Here is an 18,078-nt window from a genome sequence, read left to right as displayed (position 1 = left end):
AATAGCGTGATCCTCCCACGTGCTATGTCCCCCCGGTGAAACTCCTCACTGTCAGGTGAAAAGAAGTGGCTGGTGACTCCACCTGTATGGGAGGAGGCATGTGGTAGTCTGCAGCCCTCCCCGGATCAGCAGAGGGGGTGGAGCAGTGACCGGGACGGCTCAGAGAGCGGGTGATTGGCCGGATACAATTGGGGAGAAAAAATCCAAAAAGAAAAAAACGAAGTCTCAGTACACCTGTAAGCAACTGACATTGACTGAGGAGTCAATAAACACCAACAAGTTTTGGGACAATCGGAATCACCTCAAAAAAGACAAATCACCGGGCGTCCGGGTAGCGTAGCGGTCTATTACGTTGCCTACCAACACGGGATCACCTGTTCGAATCCCCATGTTACCTACGGCTTGGTCGGGCGTCCCTACAGACACAAGTGGCCGTGTCTGCAGGTGGTAAGTCGGATAAGGGTATTTGTCCTGGTTGCTTCACTAGCACCTCCTCTGGTCGGTCGTGGCGGCCCCCGGATCGGCAGAGAGGGGGTGAAGCAGTAACCGGGACGGCTCAAAAAGAGTGGGGTAATTGGCCAGATACAATTGGGGAGAAAAAGGGGGGAAATTGAAAAAAAAAAACCCAAATCATCAAGAATTAGTGACACGAGACGGAGACACCTGGACAAACTACTTCCAAACTCTTTTTAAGAAAGTGCAGTCAGATCAAACAGAGACCAAGAAAACATGATAAGCAAACTAGAAAAACTGGAACTTTCCATCAAGGACTATCAAAATCCACTTGACTCCCCCATCACAGAGCAGGAGCTTTTAGTCCAAACTGACACGTTGAAGCCCAAAAAAGCACATGGGCCTGATGGTCTTTTAAATGACATGTTCAAATCTATGAACTTCCAACCTGTTACACTTAAATTATCCAACCTGGTTCTGAGTGTGGGATATTTCCCTGACATCGGGAATCACGGATTACACCGATTCACAAAAGTGGAGATAAATTTGACCCCAACATGCTGGATGCTGGAGCTTATCCCAGCAGTCATTGGGCGGCAAGTGGGGAGACACCCTGGACAGGCCGCCAGGCCATCACAGGGCCAAAGCACACACACACACACACGCACACACACACACACACACACACACACACACACACACACACACACACCTAGGGACAATTCAGTGGGGCCGATTCACTTGACCCACATGTCTTTGGACTGTGGGAGGAAAGCGGAGCCCCCGGAGGAAACCCACACAGACACAGGGAGGACATGCAAACTCCACACAGAGGACGACCTGGGACGACCCCCAAGGTTGGATGACCCCAGGGCTCGAACCCAGGACCTTCTTGCTGTGAGGTGGCTGCGCTAACCACTGTGCCACCCCTACTTGGGGCCTGCAAAATTTGTCATAAAAGCTGGTTTTGCAAATTTTGCAATTTTGTAAAAAAGCACCAACTAGTGGTCGATTGGCACAGAATGTGGCTCAGAGCCTCAGTGGGACATGGGAAACTACTGAGCTGAGTTTCGCATTAATAGGACTGATTGTTGCTGAGATATGCAACACTTCCTGTTTGGACTGCAACATAGAGGACATCGTTCCTTTATAACATTCGCATTTTTTTTATTATCAAAATTCTTTTAATAAATTTTGATCAAGAGGGTTGATGGATTCTAGGTTTTACTGCATTGGAGTAGCGTTTGACTCAAGCAGGCCTATACATTGAGTTTGTTTCAGTGTTGAATTCCTTGTCTGGAAAAACTGATTCAGACTGATAAAGAGCTAGCTATCTAGCATCTATTCTGACAGTCAGCCTACCAACCAGTCAGTCAAGACATCTGACCCACCCTCCCATTTCATTCAGTCAATAAGACAGGCAGCAGCCAGACAGACAGTCAATCAGACAGACAGTCAATCAGACAGACAGACAATCAGTCAGTCAGTCATTCAGATAGACAGTCAGCAAGATAGACAGTCAATCAGACAGACAGACAGACAGACAGACGTCAGACCTGTTGGTCTTCCAGATATGGACAGTCTCAGGGTCGTCGATGCCATGTTTCTCTGCCATGTCATCCAGGAAATCGAAGAAGAAGCGAACAGCGATGGGAGGGGGACGCTTGGTGCTCAGAATCGCAACAAACACGTCATCCACAAACTTCTGCAGAGTTCCCTACAGACAGACAACGGTACAGACACACATTATTCATCTGCAGTTTCTGCCTGTAGAATTACATATCAATTATATATCAAGAATTACAGAATTTTTGTCTCAGCAGGATTTGAAAAAACTTGTCCATGCATTTATCTTCAGTCGACTCGACTACTGTAACGGTGTCTGTGCAGGTCTTTCTAAAAAATCGATCAAACAGCTGCAGCTGATCCAGAACGCTGCTGCTCGAGTCCTTACTAAGACCAGAAGAGTGGACCACATCACTCCAGTCCTGAGGTCGCTACACTGGCTTCCTGTCCGTCAAAGAACCGATTTTAAAACTCTGCTCTTGGTTTGTGAAGCACTGAATGGTTTAGGGCCAAAACACATTTCTGATCTACTGCTACACTATGAGCCACCCAGACCTCTCAGGTGGTCTGGGACAGGTCTGCTTTCTGTCCCCCGAGTCAAAACTCAACATGGAGAGGCAGCTTTCAGTTGTTATGCACCACATATCTGAAACAAACTCCCTGAAAACTGCAGGTCTGCTGCAACTCTCAGTTCTTTTAAATCTAGACTCAAGACTTTCCTCTTTACCGCTGACTTTTGTCAAACAAAACTGGAAGCTTTTGATTTTCATCTTACACTGCATGCAGCTTTTACTCTCTTTTTATTGGTTTTTAATTTTTTGTAATTTACTGCCTTATGTTGCTTCTCTTGATGCCTTTTGTGTTTTGTGTGGAGCACTCTGAACTGCCTTGTTGTGGAGATCTGTTCTATGGACACATTTGCCTTGCCTTGCAGATGTGAATGAGATCAAGTTTTCATAATCCACAAAAATTCAAATCAAGGAAATCAAATAATGACTTCATCCGAACAACAGGAGCCGTCACTTCTTCCACTTTGTCCTTAAAGTCAAGACAAGAGTCCTCTGTCAGCATCTCACACGTAGTTCACCAGTAAATACCAGTAAAAGTCTGACACTAAACCAGTAAAACCAGAGCCTGATCAATTCTATCACACCAGAAACAAAATGACAGACACCACTAGTACGAACAAAAGAAAAACACACAAAATGAAATGAATTGTTCTATTTGTCCAAGACAAAGAAAAGTGGGAATAATATTAAACACACACCTGCTCTGACAAAGGACCAGACCAGAGTGTGTGTGTGTGTGTGTGTGTGTGTGTGTGTGTGTGTGTGTGTGTGTGTGTGTGTGTGTGTGTCTGTTGACCTTCATCGACAGCAGTCTGGTCAAGTAGATTTCAGGGATGGCCTTGGCTCTCTCTCTTTCTCTCATGCTGCTCTTTCGGTGTTTGGGGATGTCCGGCTCCTCACTACTCTTCACCAGGTGCCACAGACGAAGACCTTCCTCTTCCTCCCCCTCCAGCATGGGTGTCTCTACGGGAGCCAAGCCAAGACACAATTCATTAAACACACACGTTCAACTACTCCATAGACAACCTTTTTTTTTGTTTTGTTTGATTTTTCCCACTTTTTCGCCCCTACTGTACTCAGCCAATTACCCCACTCTTCCGAGCCGACCCGCTCGCTGCTCCACCCCCTCTGCTGATCCGGGGAGGGCTGCAGACTACCACACGCCTCCTCCCATACATGAGGAGTCGCCAGTCGCTTCCTTTCACCTGACAGTAAGGAGTTTCACCAGGGGGACGTAGCGTGTGGGAGGATCACGCTATTCCTCCCAGTTCCCTCTCCCCTCTAAACAAGCGCCCCAACCGACCAGAGGAGGCGCTTGCTTGTCCAACTTAAGAATTTGTGATCACAGTCCTTTCCTGTTACTACCGGTGTTCCCCAGGCTCTGTATTGGGACCCCTCCTATTTATTATTTACCTATTACCTCTTGGGTACTTTTTCAGAAAATCTAGCATTCAATTTCACTGCTACACAGATGGGAGAGAGATCTGCAATGCGGCCGACACCTAGCTTTATCGAGCCACCAAGCCTACATCCACTCTTCCACCCACTTCCCTTTCTGACGGCTTGCTAGAAATTTAATCCTGGTTTTCATACCACTTCCTCAAACTTAATAGTGATAAAACCGAGGTCCTCCCAGTAGACACTAAATCTACTTTGGCTAAACCTGATAGTTTTTCTCTGACTATTGACAATTCTACAATTCCTCCATCGCCTCAGGTTAAGAGTCTGGGTGTCATCCTGGACAACACATTATCTTTTGAAGTTCACATCAACAATGTTACTTGGTCTGCATACTTCCACCTACGCAATATTAATCATCTTCGGCCGTCACTTACACCTAAAAGCACCGCCATACTCATTCACACCCTGGTTACATCCCGTATTGACTACTGTAATTCTATCCTCTTTGGTCTTCCCCTCAAGTGTCTTCATAAGCTTCAGTTGGTCCAGAATTCAGCTGCCCGTATCATTACCAGAACTCCTTCCATAGATCATATCAATCCTGTTCTTCAGCAACTCCACTGGCTCCCTGTTAAATATCATATTGACTTCAAGATCCTGCTCCTCACCTTTAAGGCCCTGAATAACAGCTCCTTCGTATGTTTCCGTACTCCTTTATATCCACACGCCCTCCCGCACTCTCAGATCCTCTTCTTCTCTCCAACTCACTACACCATCGGCCCGCTTTGACTACCATGGGGTCTAGAGCCTTCAGTCGTTCTGCCCCCCACCAATGGAACTCTCTCCCACAAGACATTCACAACATTGACTCTCTTTCAACCTTCAAATCCCATCTAAAATGCACATTTTCAAACTGGCATATTCAGTCTGATCCACGCTGCACTGAGTTTTGTGCAGATGGTGATTTTATACTTATCTGTTGTGTTAACTTTTTATTGTCTGCCCTGCTTTGTGCTGATTTTATGCTTTCTGATACAGTGCTGCTTGTTTTTTAACTGTGTTCTGTAAGGTGTCCTTGAGTGCTCTGAAAGGCACCCACAAATAAAATGTTTTACAATTATTATTGTTAGTGCAGCGACCAGGACACATACCCACATGCAGCTTCCCACCTGCAGACACAGCCAACTGTGTCTGTAGGGACGCCCGACCAAGCAGGAGGTAACATGGGGATTTGAACCGCCGATCCCCACGTTGGTAGGCAACGGAATAGACAACCTTTAACAGACCAACACCTTCACTCACTTTCTCCAGTTTGGAAAACTTGGTTCACTCCAACACCCAAAGAACCGTGAGAACGAGGGATCAGAGCCATGGTGGCTCCATCCGGCACCTGCAGAAGACAGAGAAGACCCGCACTTCAGCTTATTGTCACTGACTTGTACAGGGACTGAAGAAGGGAATAAATGTGGCTCTACCCAGCAAATGGGGAGACAACACAGATAAAAAATACAACAAAAATGTGAAACGAACACAAATAATTGAAGCTTGAGATGAGGCTTGAAAACAAGGCTTGAGAATTAGGAATAAAATGCACTGGAAATAAAGTGAAAGAAGTTGCTACTAGGAATAGAAGATGGGGGCACATGAAAACTCTGGCAGCAGAGGAGTCAGTATTTGAAATGGGCTGATGGAGAAAGACATGGAGAGAGAGCTAATGAGGCTGCAGAGAGGGGGAGAAAAGAGTAAGAGATGAGAAGGGAATAAGAAAGAGGATGAGACGAGAGGGGGTTCAGCTTCATACCTTATAATGCTGTAACGTATTGAGTTTCTTCCAGCGGCCCGCAGCGACGGCCGTGACATCATCATCAGACAGGGTCAGGTGACCTGCCTGCCCCGAACGCCACTCTGTCAAAATACACCCACTCAATACATCAGCATCATCAGATATAGACTGTAACGTGAATTATGTAAGTCCAGTCAAAGAAGGTTGAACCAGTTTGTCTAGACACCATTTTTATTGACAGATTTGTTTCATCATCATCTAAGTGACCTCTTCAGTCTCAACTGACTGCAGGTATCCCCACCCTTATAAACAATACAGCGGCATAACAACCGAAACCAACGACCAGTTTCATATGCAAATATGGGTGTGACCATTAACTAGAGTTTCAGTGGCCAGGATGGAGAGGCACTGATCACTGAATGCATTTAATAGTGCATCTGGACGGAGAGGGGATAAAGAGGGATTAAAGGATGATGAATTAAAAGCATCACAGAATTTAACTGCAGAGTCAGCATTGAGAATGCAAGAGTGTGTTTTAGGATAGTGACTAGGGGTAGCAAGCTGCAGTGGGACTTTGAAAATTATAGTTTTATGGTCAGATACAGGCATATCCACCAAATTGAGACATTCAAGAGAGAAACCAGATGAGAGTACAAAGTCTAAAATATGGTCTTTGGAATGTGTGGCCATTTTAATAGATTGAATGAGGTTAGAAGAGTCTACAAGATCCACAAAATAGGAGGTGATGGAATGGGAAGGACAGCACACATGGATATTAAAATCATGAAGACTAAGCACCCTGTCATATTTCTGCATGACAATATGCAAATGTGGATGTGACCATTCACTAGAGTTACAGTGGTCATGTGTACTATTCACAGAGGATTTGGGAACGTTTGCAATCACAGCATTGTAAGATGATGACAGATGTACACTTAGCCCCCCCCCCCCCACCCCCCCGGTTCAGGGATGATCGTTCCTCCTCACATAGATGTCCCCCCTTTGACTCCCCGTTCAAACCAGCGTTCCTCCCTATCAAGGATGTGCACATCCTCACCCCTGCAGGAGTGGCCACTGGCCTGTAGATGGTGTAGACTGTGGAGTCCTGGCCTGACATGTTCGCTCTCCTGTGTTGTGCCATCCTCTTGGGGTGGACCACCTTCTGGTGCAGTGTGTTTTGGGGTTTGAAAGCAACTGAGACGCAGTGTTTGGAAAATACATGTCTCAGCTTTTCCAACACTTCTGCCAGATTTGGAATCACCACTGTTTACGGTTAGGCAGCTGTTGTCCTTCTCCTGTCTTCAGTCGGCTGGTGGACTGTTTGGGTGTCTTCCTGGCTTTGACAAACGCCCAGTTAGGATAACCACACTTAAGCTGGGCCTGTTTAATGCGGGATTTCTCCCCTTTCCCAGCCGCTGTGTTCATATTTGTATATGAAACTTGTTGTTGGTTTGGGTCGTTATGCCACTGTATTGTTCATAAGGGTGGGACACCTGCAGTCAGGCGAGACTGAAGAGGTCACTTAGATGATGATGAAACGTTTCTGTCAATAAACGTTGTGTCCAGATGAACTCATTCAAACTTCTTTGATTTTCTTACCTGGATTATTAAGCATGCATCAAGATATCAAAGTCCAGGAAAATGGATTGAAACAGATCCACAGAGGTGAACAGAGTGTCATGTTTTAACAGTTATAATCACCAACTTGTAGAAAGAAACAATGAACGCTGGTAATAAAGACACTCATGACCTGTTCAGTACATGTGAACTAGGACAGCATTATGGCAATTTTCATTAAACTGGAATCCGTAAAACAAATTGCAATTTTATTTCCAATATGTCTGCATAATGTATGACAAAATCAAAATTAAATAATCCAATTTTCACTTTCAGTATTCGAAATCTCACTGTTACTGCCAAAATCTAAACTGAACTGAAAACTCCACTGAAATATATTTTTTACTCCAAAGCATAACTGTGTGTGCATGTGTGTATGTGCATGTGTGTGTGTGTGTGTGTGTGGGTGTGTGTGTGTACCCAGGTCTAGGGAGTCAGCTGCAGGTCTCTGTGAGAAGGGAGCTCCTCTGTACACCTGATCCAGAATCTTCTCTTTAACCTGAGACAGTGAGACAAGTTAACACACAGGTTAATACAGCCAGACAGACAGGATGGGAGGTTAATACAGATAAGAGTTTGAATCTTTTCTTTAATCTGAGACAGACAGACAGACAGACAGACAGACAGACAGACAGACAGACAGACAGACAGACAGACAGACAGACAGACAGACAGACAGACAGACAGACAGAAAGACAAATAGCTAGACAGACAGACAGACAGACAGACAGACAGACAGACAGACAGACAGACAGACAGACAGACAGACAGACAGACAGACAGATAGATAGATAGATAGATAGATAGATAGATAGATAGATAGATAGATAGATAGATAGATAGATAGATAGATAGATAGAGCTATAAATCGATAGACAGACAAGCAGGTTAAGACAGACAGGTACCTGGGTAATAGTGTCGGTGTCTAGTACTTTAACTGGACAAGGCTGAACCTCCACTCCATTTTTCACCAGCACCGTCAAAGTCTGAGAAAACATACATACATACATACACACACACACACATACATACATGCGCATATACACACACACACACACACACATATACACACAGATATATACACATACATACGTGTATATACATACACGTATGTGTGTGTATATATGTACACACACATACACGTGTATATATAAACATACATACATACATACAGACAGACAGACAGACAGACAGACAGACAGACAGACAGTCATACATACAGACAGACAGACAGACAGACAGACAGTCATACAGACAGGCAGACAGATAGACAGACGGGCCAGTTAGCATACAGATGAAGATTTTATTATGAGATTACTGGACATATCTTTAGGATCTTGAATCTTAACATTTCAGGCTTTGGAGAATTTAATATGAAAGTCAGAGAGACAGACAGCGGGTGTTGGGATGTGTGTGTGTGTGTGTACCAGTGAACAGTAGTCTATGTCTTCTCTCAGCAAGTGACTGTCATTCAGGGTGCGTTTGGCTTTCCCAGTCACTGCATCCACTGGTCCTTTATCTACTTGGTACTTGATGGCTCTGTACAGCATGTAGAGAGGCTCTCCTGCTACCTCCTGCACACAGACAGATGGTAAGACAGCCAGACAGACAGATGGCAACACAGTCAGACAGATGGTAACACAGTCAGACAGATGGTAAGACAGCCAGACAGACAGATGGTAAGACAGTCAGACAGACAAATGGCAAAACAGTCAGACAGTAAGACAGTCAGACAGACAGATGGTAAGACATTCAGACAGACGGTAAGACAGTCAGACAGATAGACAGCAGACAGATGGTAAGACAGTCAAACGGGTGGTAAAACGGTCAGACAGACAAATGGTAAGACAGCAGATAGATGGTAAGACAGCAGATAGATGGTAAGACAGGCAGACAGACAAATGGTAAGACAGCAGACAGATAGACAGATTGTAAGACAGTCAGACAGATGGTGAGACAGTCAGACAGAGAGGGTAAGACAGTCAGACAGACAGGTATAAAGAGAAACAGTCAGTTAGAATCTACTTCTCTGGAATAAACTTTACATGAGCCAAATTTACCACAACTACCTGAATTTCTTTCTCTCATTTACACACACACACACACACACACACACACACACACACACACACACACACACACACACACACACACACATATATATATAAACACACACACACACACACACACACACACGTATACATACAGACAGGGAAAGAGACAGACAGTTAAACAGGACTGACATAAAGACAGAAAGACGGGCAGGTACAGGTACCTTGAGGAAGGAGTAGAGGCAGATTGACATCCAGTTCGTCAGCATCTTTTCAACTACCGTCTCTGTGCTACACACACACACACACACACACACACACACACACACACACACACACACACACACACACACACAGAGGAAAGTCAGTGTTCATGTGTAAACCACAGACAGACAGGTGAAGGTGGGTGCAGGCTGGTTCCGTACCGGCGCAGCATCAGTTTGGGGTTCTTGGCCACGTACTGCTGGACCAGATCCTGCAGGAGAGACTTCATGACGTCTGTGAAGTACTCCAGCTTATCATGGAGAGCCATGGTGAGCAGACTGGCCACATAACCCCGGTCTCTCTGAGAGAAGTTCTGCTGGGCCTCCAGAGTGTGGATGAACTGAGAGAGAGACACAGAGAGAGAGAGAGAGAGAGACAGAGAGACAGAGAGAGAGACAGAGAGACAGAGAGAGAGACAGAGACAGAGAGAGAGTTTACATTCCAGTCCAACAGCCGATATCGGGCACCGCCGCAGCTGGGATGCGAACCCGTGTCTCCCTCACCACAGCTGACTACGTTAACCAGTCGACTAAAGGGACCGACCCCTTAGCCAAGGGCTAACGAGTCTATTCATCCGTGATCGTTACACTACCCCCCTCCTTCAGGAGGCGCGTTCTGCGCTTCAGCATACCAGCTCCCTCACGCCTCTGGGTGCACGTGCTTCCGATGGCCTCACGGTCTCACCATCCCACCGCTGCCACCGGTGTAACCCAGCATTTTTGCACCCGCTGTGGGAATCGATTCGGGGTGTACTGCACCACAAGGCAACATCGCTAACTGCTCGACTAAAGGAGGCCGACCCCCTGGCGATCAGCCAGTGAGTCTTTTTGTAGGTTACAGTAGTCACCCTCTCCTGGAAGCACACCCTCGTGCTTCTTTATTCCCGCTCTCCGACCAGACTTATGAGGATCTGCACGCTCTTCATCATCTCTCACTGAGCATAATACTCCCCAAGTTCTGGAAAAAGGTCATTTCTGTTTGGATACTCCACTCCCCTGTTGTAGTCCCTCAGCACCTTCAGCTCCTCTTCAGACAGTTTTTAATCCATAGATTTAAAACGTCTCATGTGCGGCACGTAGACCTCATGTTGAACAGCTGAGCTACCGCCTCGGTGTTGTCGAGTCCTGATCCTGCTGCAGCCACTAAGTGCTGTAGGGTGATGTTCCTGGTGGAAACCAGTTTCTGGGAAAGTCCTGGAGAGCACCGATCGTGGACATCCAGCTTGGCTCCATAAATCAGTGGCTCCTCCAGCAGCCACTGCAAGGAAACTGCAAGCTCCAACCTTTCGCACATATAGTATCCGGGCAGCAATTTCTGTAGAAACTCAGCCTCCTTATGCATGACAGTCTTGATGATGAACTCATCATCCTTGGTCAGATAGAAAACTTGACCCGCTTGCTCCCAGGCTGGAAAACTCGATCAGGGGCTCATTACACAACGAGTACAGGTAGTCATCCGGTCTGATGTCGAACAGTTCTCTGAAAACGTGGCAAGCCACAGGAACATAGGTTTTGAAACGCAAGTCTGGGAAATAGTGGGCTCGGGTCAAATTGCTGCCCTATACCCAGCTGGATGGCACCGTTCAGGTTGGAGGATGTGGTCTTCTTGTAGGTGGTCTCTCCTGAGGCATCCACACCTCTGTGGCCAATCATCTTCCCCTGACTGGACTGGCCTGAAGAAGGCATCTCTGTGACGAAGGCCTGCTTTGCAGCAGCATCAATAGTACACGTTTGACATCCTTTTTGCTGGAGTCTAAAGTTGGGGTCGAGTCAGAACGTATCAAGTCAGTTCTATCGGTTGCTGTGGGATTCAGGAGAGCTGGTTTGATATTAATTGGTATTGGCATAGCAGTTTCGGCCCTGTGATGGTCTGGCGGCCTGTGTCTCCCTGCCTGCTGCCCAGTGACTGCTGGGATAGTCTCCAGCATCACCGCAACCCTGAGAGCAGGATAAGCGGTTTGGGTAATGGATGGATGGATGTATAGCAGTTTCAGAGGAGGAGCCATCCTTCCCCTTGTGCAAAAAAGACTGAGCGAAAGAGATGATATAAACACGTAGATGAAACGGTAAGAGTAAGATCACCCTGTGCAACACACTCATCATGACCTAACTTACTTAGTCTTTAACCTTTTAGAACATTTTCTTTTATTGGCCTTAAGCATCTTTCTGAGACTTGTTACGTGTTTTCTCAAATGGAAACTTTTTTTTTCATCCAACAAATCAAAACCAACTTTCTTCAAAGTCGACACCCTTTCAATAACATTTTCTGTATCTGGAAAATACTCAAGACACTTTCAGAGATTTTCCAAAGATGTCATCTATGAAACCATTAATTTCCTCTGGTGAGTACAGATCTCCAATTTGTGACTGAGTCTGTAACAGATATACAGTCAGAGTCAGTGTCATACCCTATTTCCTCCACCTTATCCTCACCAGCACTATTCTCCATAACACACCACTCACCCTTTCTCCCCTTTGCACCACCAGCCTGACTATGGCCAGGTCCAGCTGCTGGCACTTTCCCGCTGCTTTCTCCTGCTGCCGGTGTTTCCTCTGCTCCTTTCCTTAGTTGTGTTGTGACACTTGGGACAGGCGAGCTGTCAATTACATTCTCACTGCCCGAATCAACTCGCTGTTCCGCTTCCTGATTATCTGTCTGCCTGCTGTATCCCTCCCCTGCTTCAGGCTCAGTTGGTGGGGTGTCACCCCCTTGTGGAGCAGCAGCGTCCACTGGCTCCTCAGCCGATGTCGCCTCCTGACTAGATCCTTGTTTGTGTTGTATTAACTCTCAGATGTATGCCGCTTTGGATAGAAATGTTTGCTAAATGAAGTTGTAACATCTAAACATGAGAGAAACAGGGGAGAAAACCCTGAAACCAACCCTTTAACAAACTAAACGGCCTACTACAGCGAGCACTGTATCCTTACATCTTTCTCTCCCTCTGATGTGTGACTAATGTTTTCCTTCTCTTCTCCCGTGTATGTGAATGATGTGATGTGAGTCTCTCTTGTGTGCATGTGTAGTCTGTCCTCCTGTCAGGTCTACATGGGGATGCTGGTCACGTGGCTCAGGTCCTGCGCTGTTCCGGTGGCATCTGGACACTGCTTGGCATCCTCGTCATCATATTTTTTCATATATTTTATAGTTCCATTATAATTCTGTTATCCTCTTTCAGTGTTGTATTGTGTAAATTGTATAAACACAACATCCTTGCACGCTGTGCATCTTGGGAGAGAGACCCTCCTCTGTTGCTCTCCCTGAGGTTTCTTCCTGTATTTTTCTCCCTTTTAAAGGTTTTTTTCAGGGAGTTGTTCCTTATCTGATGTGAAGGTCTAAGGACAGGATGTTGTGTTGCTGTAAAGCCCCCTGAAGCCAATTTGTAATTTGTGATATTGGGCTATACAAATAAAATTGACTTAACGTAACAAAGACAAATGAGTCTTGTCGTGAGGTGTGGGAAGATGGTGGTGCGAACTTGCGCTTGCTGCGGCCTCACCCAGTGCGGACCATGCAGTGTCTTTGTCTGTGTCTGCGGCTAAGTTTGTGTCCTCGTGTGAAGTTTTTGTTTGTTTCTTTTTGGTTCGTTGATTTTTTTCGTTTGATGGCTGGGAGAGCTGGCGTCGGATCGGCTGAGAGAGCTTACGGCCCTTTTTGGAGCTGTATGGCCCTGCCCGGAGCTGTACCCGAGAGAAAACACCGAGGCGGTCTGGCAGTGGCCTCGCCTGGCGTCGACTGTGCGCTATTTTTGTCTGCGTCGTCGTGTGGAGGACGTGTGTCAAGGGTGTCTGGCTGGGAGAGCTGGCGTTGGATCGGCTGGGAGAGCTTGGTCTGCTTCGTCTGATGGGCCCAGGGAGGAAGCGCCAAGGGCGGTCTGGCAGGGCACGGAGGCGGGGCAGGCTAAGCTAACTGCTAGTCCATGCAGACCGGCACTTCCAACAGTCATCCTGGCTGGTGTTCGTTCTCTGGACAGAGGAATTATTTGGACTGCGTTGCAGGGTGGACTGTGTTGTAAACTTTGTTTTTGTTTTTGCTTTCTTCTCCCTGTTTTTTTTTAGGTTTTTGGTGGTGTCGTTTTTGGGAAATTTTGGATGTGTGTTTTTTGTGTTACACTGCTATGGCCAGGGGGTAACGAAATTTCATTTCTTTGTGTATGCAAGTACGTCAAATAAATGACAATAAACTGTTCCTGACTCCTGATCCTGAGTGTCGTAGGGACTCAGACACAGAAGTGGATGGACAACCCTCCCTGGTGCTTGGCTCCAGATGGCTGTTCATATCTACTACAAAATGTACAATCCTCCACAGAGGTCAGCCATCTGTTTTTCAACAGGTGGCTTGTACAACAACCGCCACAGGCGTTTCAGAGAAAATTCTGGGCCAAAAAATTCAGTCTACCTCGACTCCTTCACCCCTGCAAGAGAGCGTTTCATAACACAGGTGTTAGAAACTGGCCTCGTGCCAGTGTTTTCAAGGAGAGGAGAAGCCCCTACACCTCATCTAGCCGTGCCAGGAGTGACACTCAGTGAGGGAAAACCAGAGTACCATTCACTACAAACACTTTACAGACCACCACCCACCATCTACCAGCAACCACCCATCATCCACCACCTACCATCTGCCAAACAGACAAGCAGACACAGACATGCAGACAAACAGATGGACAGACTAGTATAGATACAGTCAAAAGAGACAGACAGACAGGCAGACTCACCCGGATTAGAAAGAGCCTGTTATTCAGGAGGTTGTTGAGCTGAAAGAGACCCTGCTCCACTGTCTGTCTCCTTGACTCGGGGACATCCAGGTGTTGGCTGAATGGAGCTCCCTGCTGGCCGGGGAAGAAAATACGCTCAGCGTATATACGATAGTCCAGCAGAGGGATGGCTGGACCCCCAACATCACTGTTCAGGTCCATCATCTCTGTCATCAGATCTAAACACACACACACACACACACACACACACACACACACACACACACACACACACACACACACACACATTTAGACACAAAATCAAAGATTTAAGGTTAAGTGGTGTAAATATGTGCGCTGTGATGGACTGGCGGCCTGTCCAGGGTATCTCCCCGCCTGTACATTAAGACAGATGTAGGAAAAAACCTTTAATGCATTTATTTCAGTACAAGCTTGTTTCGTGCGTTGCACACTCATCAGCTGCCATTGCCACATTTATCTACACCCTAACATGCATGTTTCTTTTGATGGTGGAGGAAACCCAAGCACCAGCAGAAAACCCACAACAGACACGGGGAGAACATGTGAACTCTACACAGAAGATGACCAGGGATGACCCCCCCCAAGGTTGGAAAACCCTGGGGTTCGAACCCAGGACCTTCTTGTTGTGAGACAACAGCACCACTGGGCCACCGTGCCGCCCAAATAAAGCCTGTGATGTCTGATTTAGATCATTATCCTTTTGGAAAATAAATCCTGGTCCAAACAACTTCAAGTCAGAAGTGACGGCATGTCTCTATAGAATACAAAAGAGTGGTGTTTCTCTTTGGTCACATGTAGTTCATCCTGTACAGGTCACAGACTCTGGAATAGACCAAACCATCCAAACCTAAAGGCTTTATAAACTGTTCATGCAGCTTTCTCCTCACATTCAACCTGTGATTATAACCCAAGATAACCAAACACTAAGCTCTGATTCCTCTGTGAACAACACTTCGTTCGAGTCTTCAACATGACAAGTTTCAGCATCTTTTGGCCCATGTTAACCATTTGGACTTGTTCTGAGGTTGAAGAAGTGGTTTGTAAAGTGTTTCCCTCCATTAAAGACACTAGTGCAATGCCCGTCCAGGTGTAATCCCCCACCCGACCACAATGTGGCTGCAATGGCAGTGTGGCGCTGTTTGTCCGGTTGCCACAGGAAGAACATCGTTGCCTGTATGTATGTCTTTCGATTTTCTTGACAACAGTGCATCCAAGCAACTCCCCACTCGACACCGCACTTCCTTGGGTCCCCAGCAATACACCCGCCAAGCGGGAAGCCAATCGGATGAACGGCTGTCGAGAAAATCAAAGGACAGACAGACATACAGACAGATTCCTTCCTGCTTCGTTACCTGTATTGACAGTATTACTGACTGGGGGGAGATGTTCTGTGTTCTCCTGGCTTTGAATCCCCAATGAGAACTTCCGTGTCTCATAAACGTGTCAGTTTGATACGTTGGTCTTCAGATGGTGTGGTTATTTAACTCACACTGAGCAGTATGTGTGTGTATCAAAACTTGTCTGAAAAAATAAGGTGTCACAACAGTGGAAATGAAAGGAACTAGTGCAAAAAACACAATATTTAGTGATTTCAATTTATAATCCATTCTCAGACAAAATGTTTTTTGGTTTGTCTTAGTGTTTTGTGGCATACTCTTGAATAACAAATACCTTACGAGACAAAATGTCCTGTTAGTTTCTGATGAAAGACGAAAACACACAAACTGTTGAAGTTACCAGTAAACTCTTTGCGGCACTGGTCTCCAACGTTGATCTCCAGAGTTTCCAGCTGCAGTAAAACCTTCTTATAATCTCTTAGAGCTTGTTTACTCTTCCTCCTGAACACACACACACACACACACACACACACACACACACACACATAAGACATTTAGAGACAGAAAATGACAGCAAGATATATACATTTCCAGGGAGAGAGAGACGGAGAGAGACAGAGAGAGACAGAGCGAGACACAGAGACACAGACAGAGCAAGACACAGAGACAGAGAGAGACAGAGGGAGAGACAGAAACAGAGAGACAGAGCGAGACACAGAGACACAGACACAGAGAGAAAGAGAGACAGAAACTCCACCTGTAACAACCCATGCTCTACCTTTTTATCTACTTCTGTTTCTTTATTGTTACTGTTGTTTTATTGTTTCTTTATTGATCGTTACGATGTTGTGTTGATGTTCATTATTAGTGTTATTGTGTACTGTCCACACTGCACTTTGATGCTTTGGCAACATTGTTTTAAAACTTCCATCCCAATAAAGCCCTTTGAATTGAATTGAGAGTGAGAGAGAAAGAGAGACAAAGACAGAGAGAGAAAGAGAGAGAGGGAAGAGAGACAGAGAGAAGAGAGACAGAGAGAGGAGAGACACACACACACACACACAGAGACAGAGCGAGAGAGAGACTCCACCTGTACATGAGGATGATGACCAGTACTGACAGGACGACCACAGCAGCTCCCGCCCCCAGACCCACCTGAGCAGCCAATGGGACGGGAGAAAGCAAAGAGTCTGTGTCATACTGGACCAATCCCAGGTCCACCTCCAGATTCCCCATGATGACCTAAAATCACACACACACACACGCGCATGCAGACACACACACACAAAGAGAGATGAGATGAATACAGATTGACGAGCTGGATAGTGTTCATAGTTGTTTGATTGTGTATGTAGTGTATGTATTGTGTGTTTTTCTGTTTGTGTGTGTGTGTGTGTGTGTGTGTGTATGTGCGCGCGCGCGTGTATTCATGTATGTATTGTATGGGTGTGTATGTATTGTGAATATATTGTGTGTATATATTTTATGTATTTGTTTATGTATAGTGTATACATTTTATGTGTGTGTGTTTTGCATGTAGCTTGTGTGTTTATTGTATGTGTGTGTATATATTGTGTATATATGTATATTGATGTATATTGTGTGTGTGTGTGTACTGTGTATGTGTTGTATGTGTGCTCATGTGTGCTGTGTGTGTACCATCAATGTATTATGTGTGTGTGTGTGTGTGTGTGTGTGTGTGTGTGTGTGTGTGAGGACTGACTCTGAGGCTCGGCAGCTCGTTGTGGTCCAGACTGAGAGGTTGTTCCTCTGGAGGTTCACAGTACAGGTGTGTGTTGTCTAAAGTTTTGACTTCACACTCCTGATCTCCGAGCCGGGCGACCACCTCCGCTCTGGACATGGCCCGGGTCAGCTCCTGACCCTAAACACACACACAAATAAGTACACAACAGGCTCTGTTCTGTCACTGGGATTTGTGTCACATTAATAACAAATTCACCTTCTTTTTTTTTTTGTTAAATTCAATTTTTCTGAAGAAACACATACAAAACATAATGATACAGGACTGGTCCATGAAAGAAGAGGAAAAATAATAATAAAAAATGAGGTGCAGCACCTACATAGGAGAAACAATATAGTGAAATTAAATGATAATTATTGTGTACATGGATCTGATTCATACCCTACTACTACCACTACTACTACTACTACTACTAGTATTACTATTACTACTACTTTCAGCTGCTCCCGTTAGGGGGCGCCACAGCGGATCATCCCTTTCCATCTCTTCCTGTCCTCTGCATCTTCCTCTGTCACACCAGCCACCTGCATGTCCTCCCTCACC

At 45.8% G+C, this 18,078-nt stretch overlaps 1 protein-coding gene across 3 annotated transcripts in view; it reads right to left on the bottom strand.

Annotated features, from left to right (window-relative positions):
• Positions 1–18,078, bottom strand: part of plxnb3 (plexin B3) — a 136,994-nt gene that overhangs the window by 11,175 nt on the left and 107,741 nt on the right. For all 3 annotated transcript variants that reach the window (XM_056275288.1, XM_056275290.1, XM_056275289.1), the window contains exons 22-34: positions 17,497–17,655; positions 16,864–17,015; positions 16,174–16,274; positions 14,416–14,633; positions 9,866–10,044; positions 9,665–9,731; positions 8,817–8,963; positions 8,295–8,375; positions 7,810–7,888; positions 5,791–5,894; positions 5,292–5,379; positions 3,385–3,551; positions 2,010–2,170 (exon numbers count right to left, since the gene is read on the bottom strand). In XM_056275288.1, the coding sequence (XP_056131263.1) occupies positions 2,010–2,170; positions 3,385–3,551; positions 5,292–5,379; positions 5,791–5,894; positions 7,810–7,888; positions 8,295–8,375; positions 8,817–8,963; positions 9,665–9,731; positions 9,866–10,044; positions 14,416–14,633; positions 16,174–16,274; positions 16,864–17,015; positions 17,497–17,655 (1,703 nt within the window). The remainder of the gene's footprint in view (positions 1–2,009; positions 2,171–3,384; positions 3,552–5,291; positions 5,380–5,790; positions 5,895–7,809; positions 7,889–8,294; positions 8,376–8,816; positions 8,964–9,664; positions 9,732–9,865; positions 10,045–14,415; positions 14,634–16,173; positions 16,275–16,863; positions 17,016–17,496; positions 17,656–18,078) is intronic.

Source organism: Lampris incognitus, chromosome 2 (genome assembly GCF_029633865.1).
Source record: "Lampris incognitus isolate fLamInc1 chromosome 2, fLamInc1.hap2, whole genome shotgun sequence".
Classification (NCBI taxonomy): Eukaryota; Metazoa; Chordata; class Actinopteri; order Lampriformes; family Lampridae; genus Lampris; species Lampris incognitus.
This window is presented reverse-complemented; position numbering and strand designations above follow the sequence as displayed.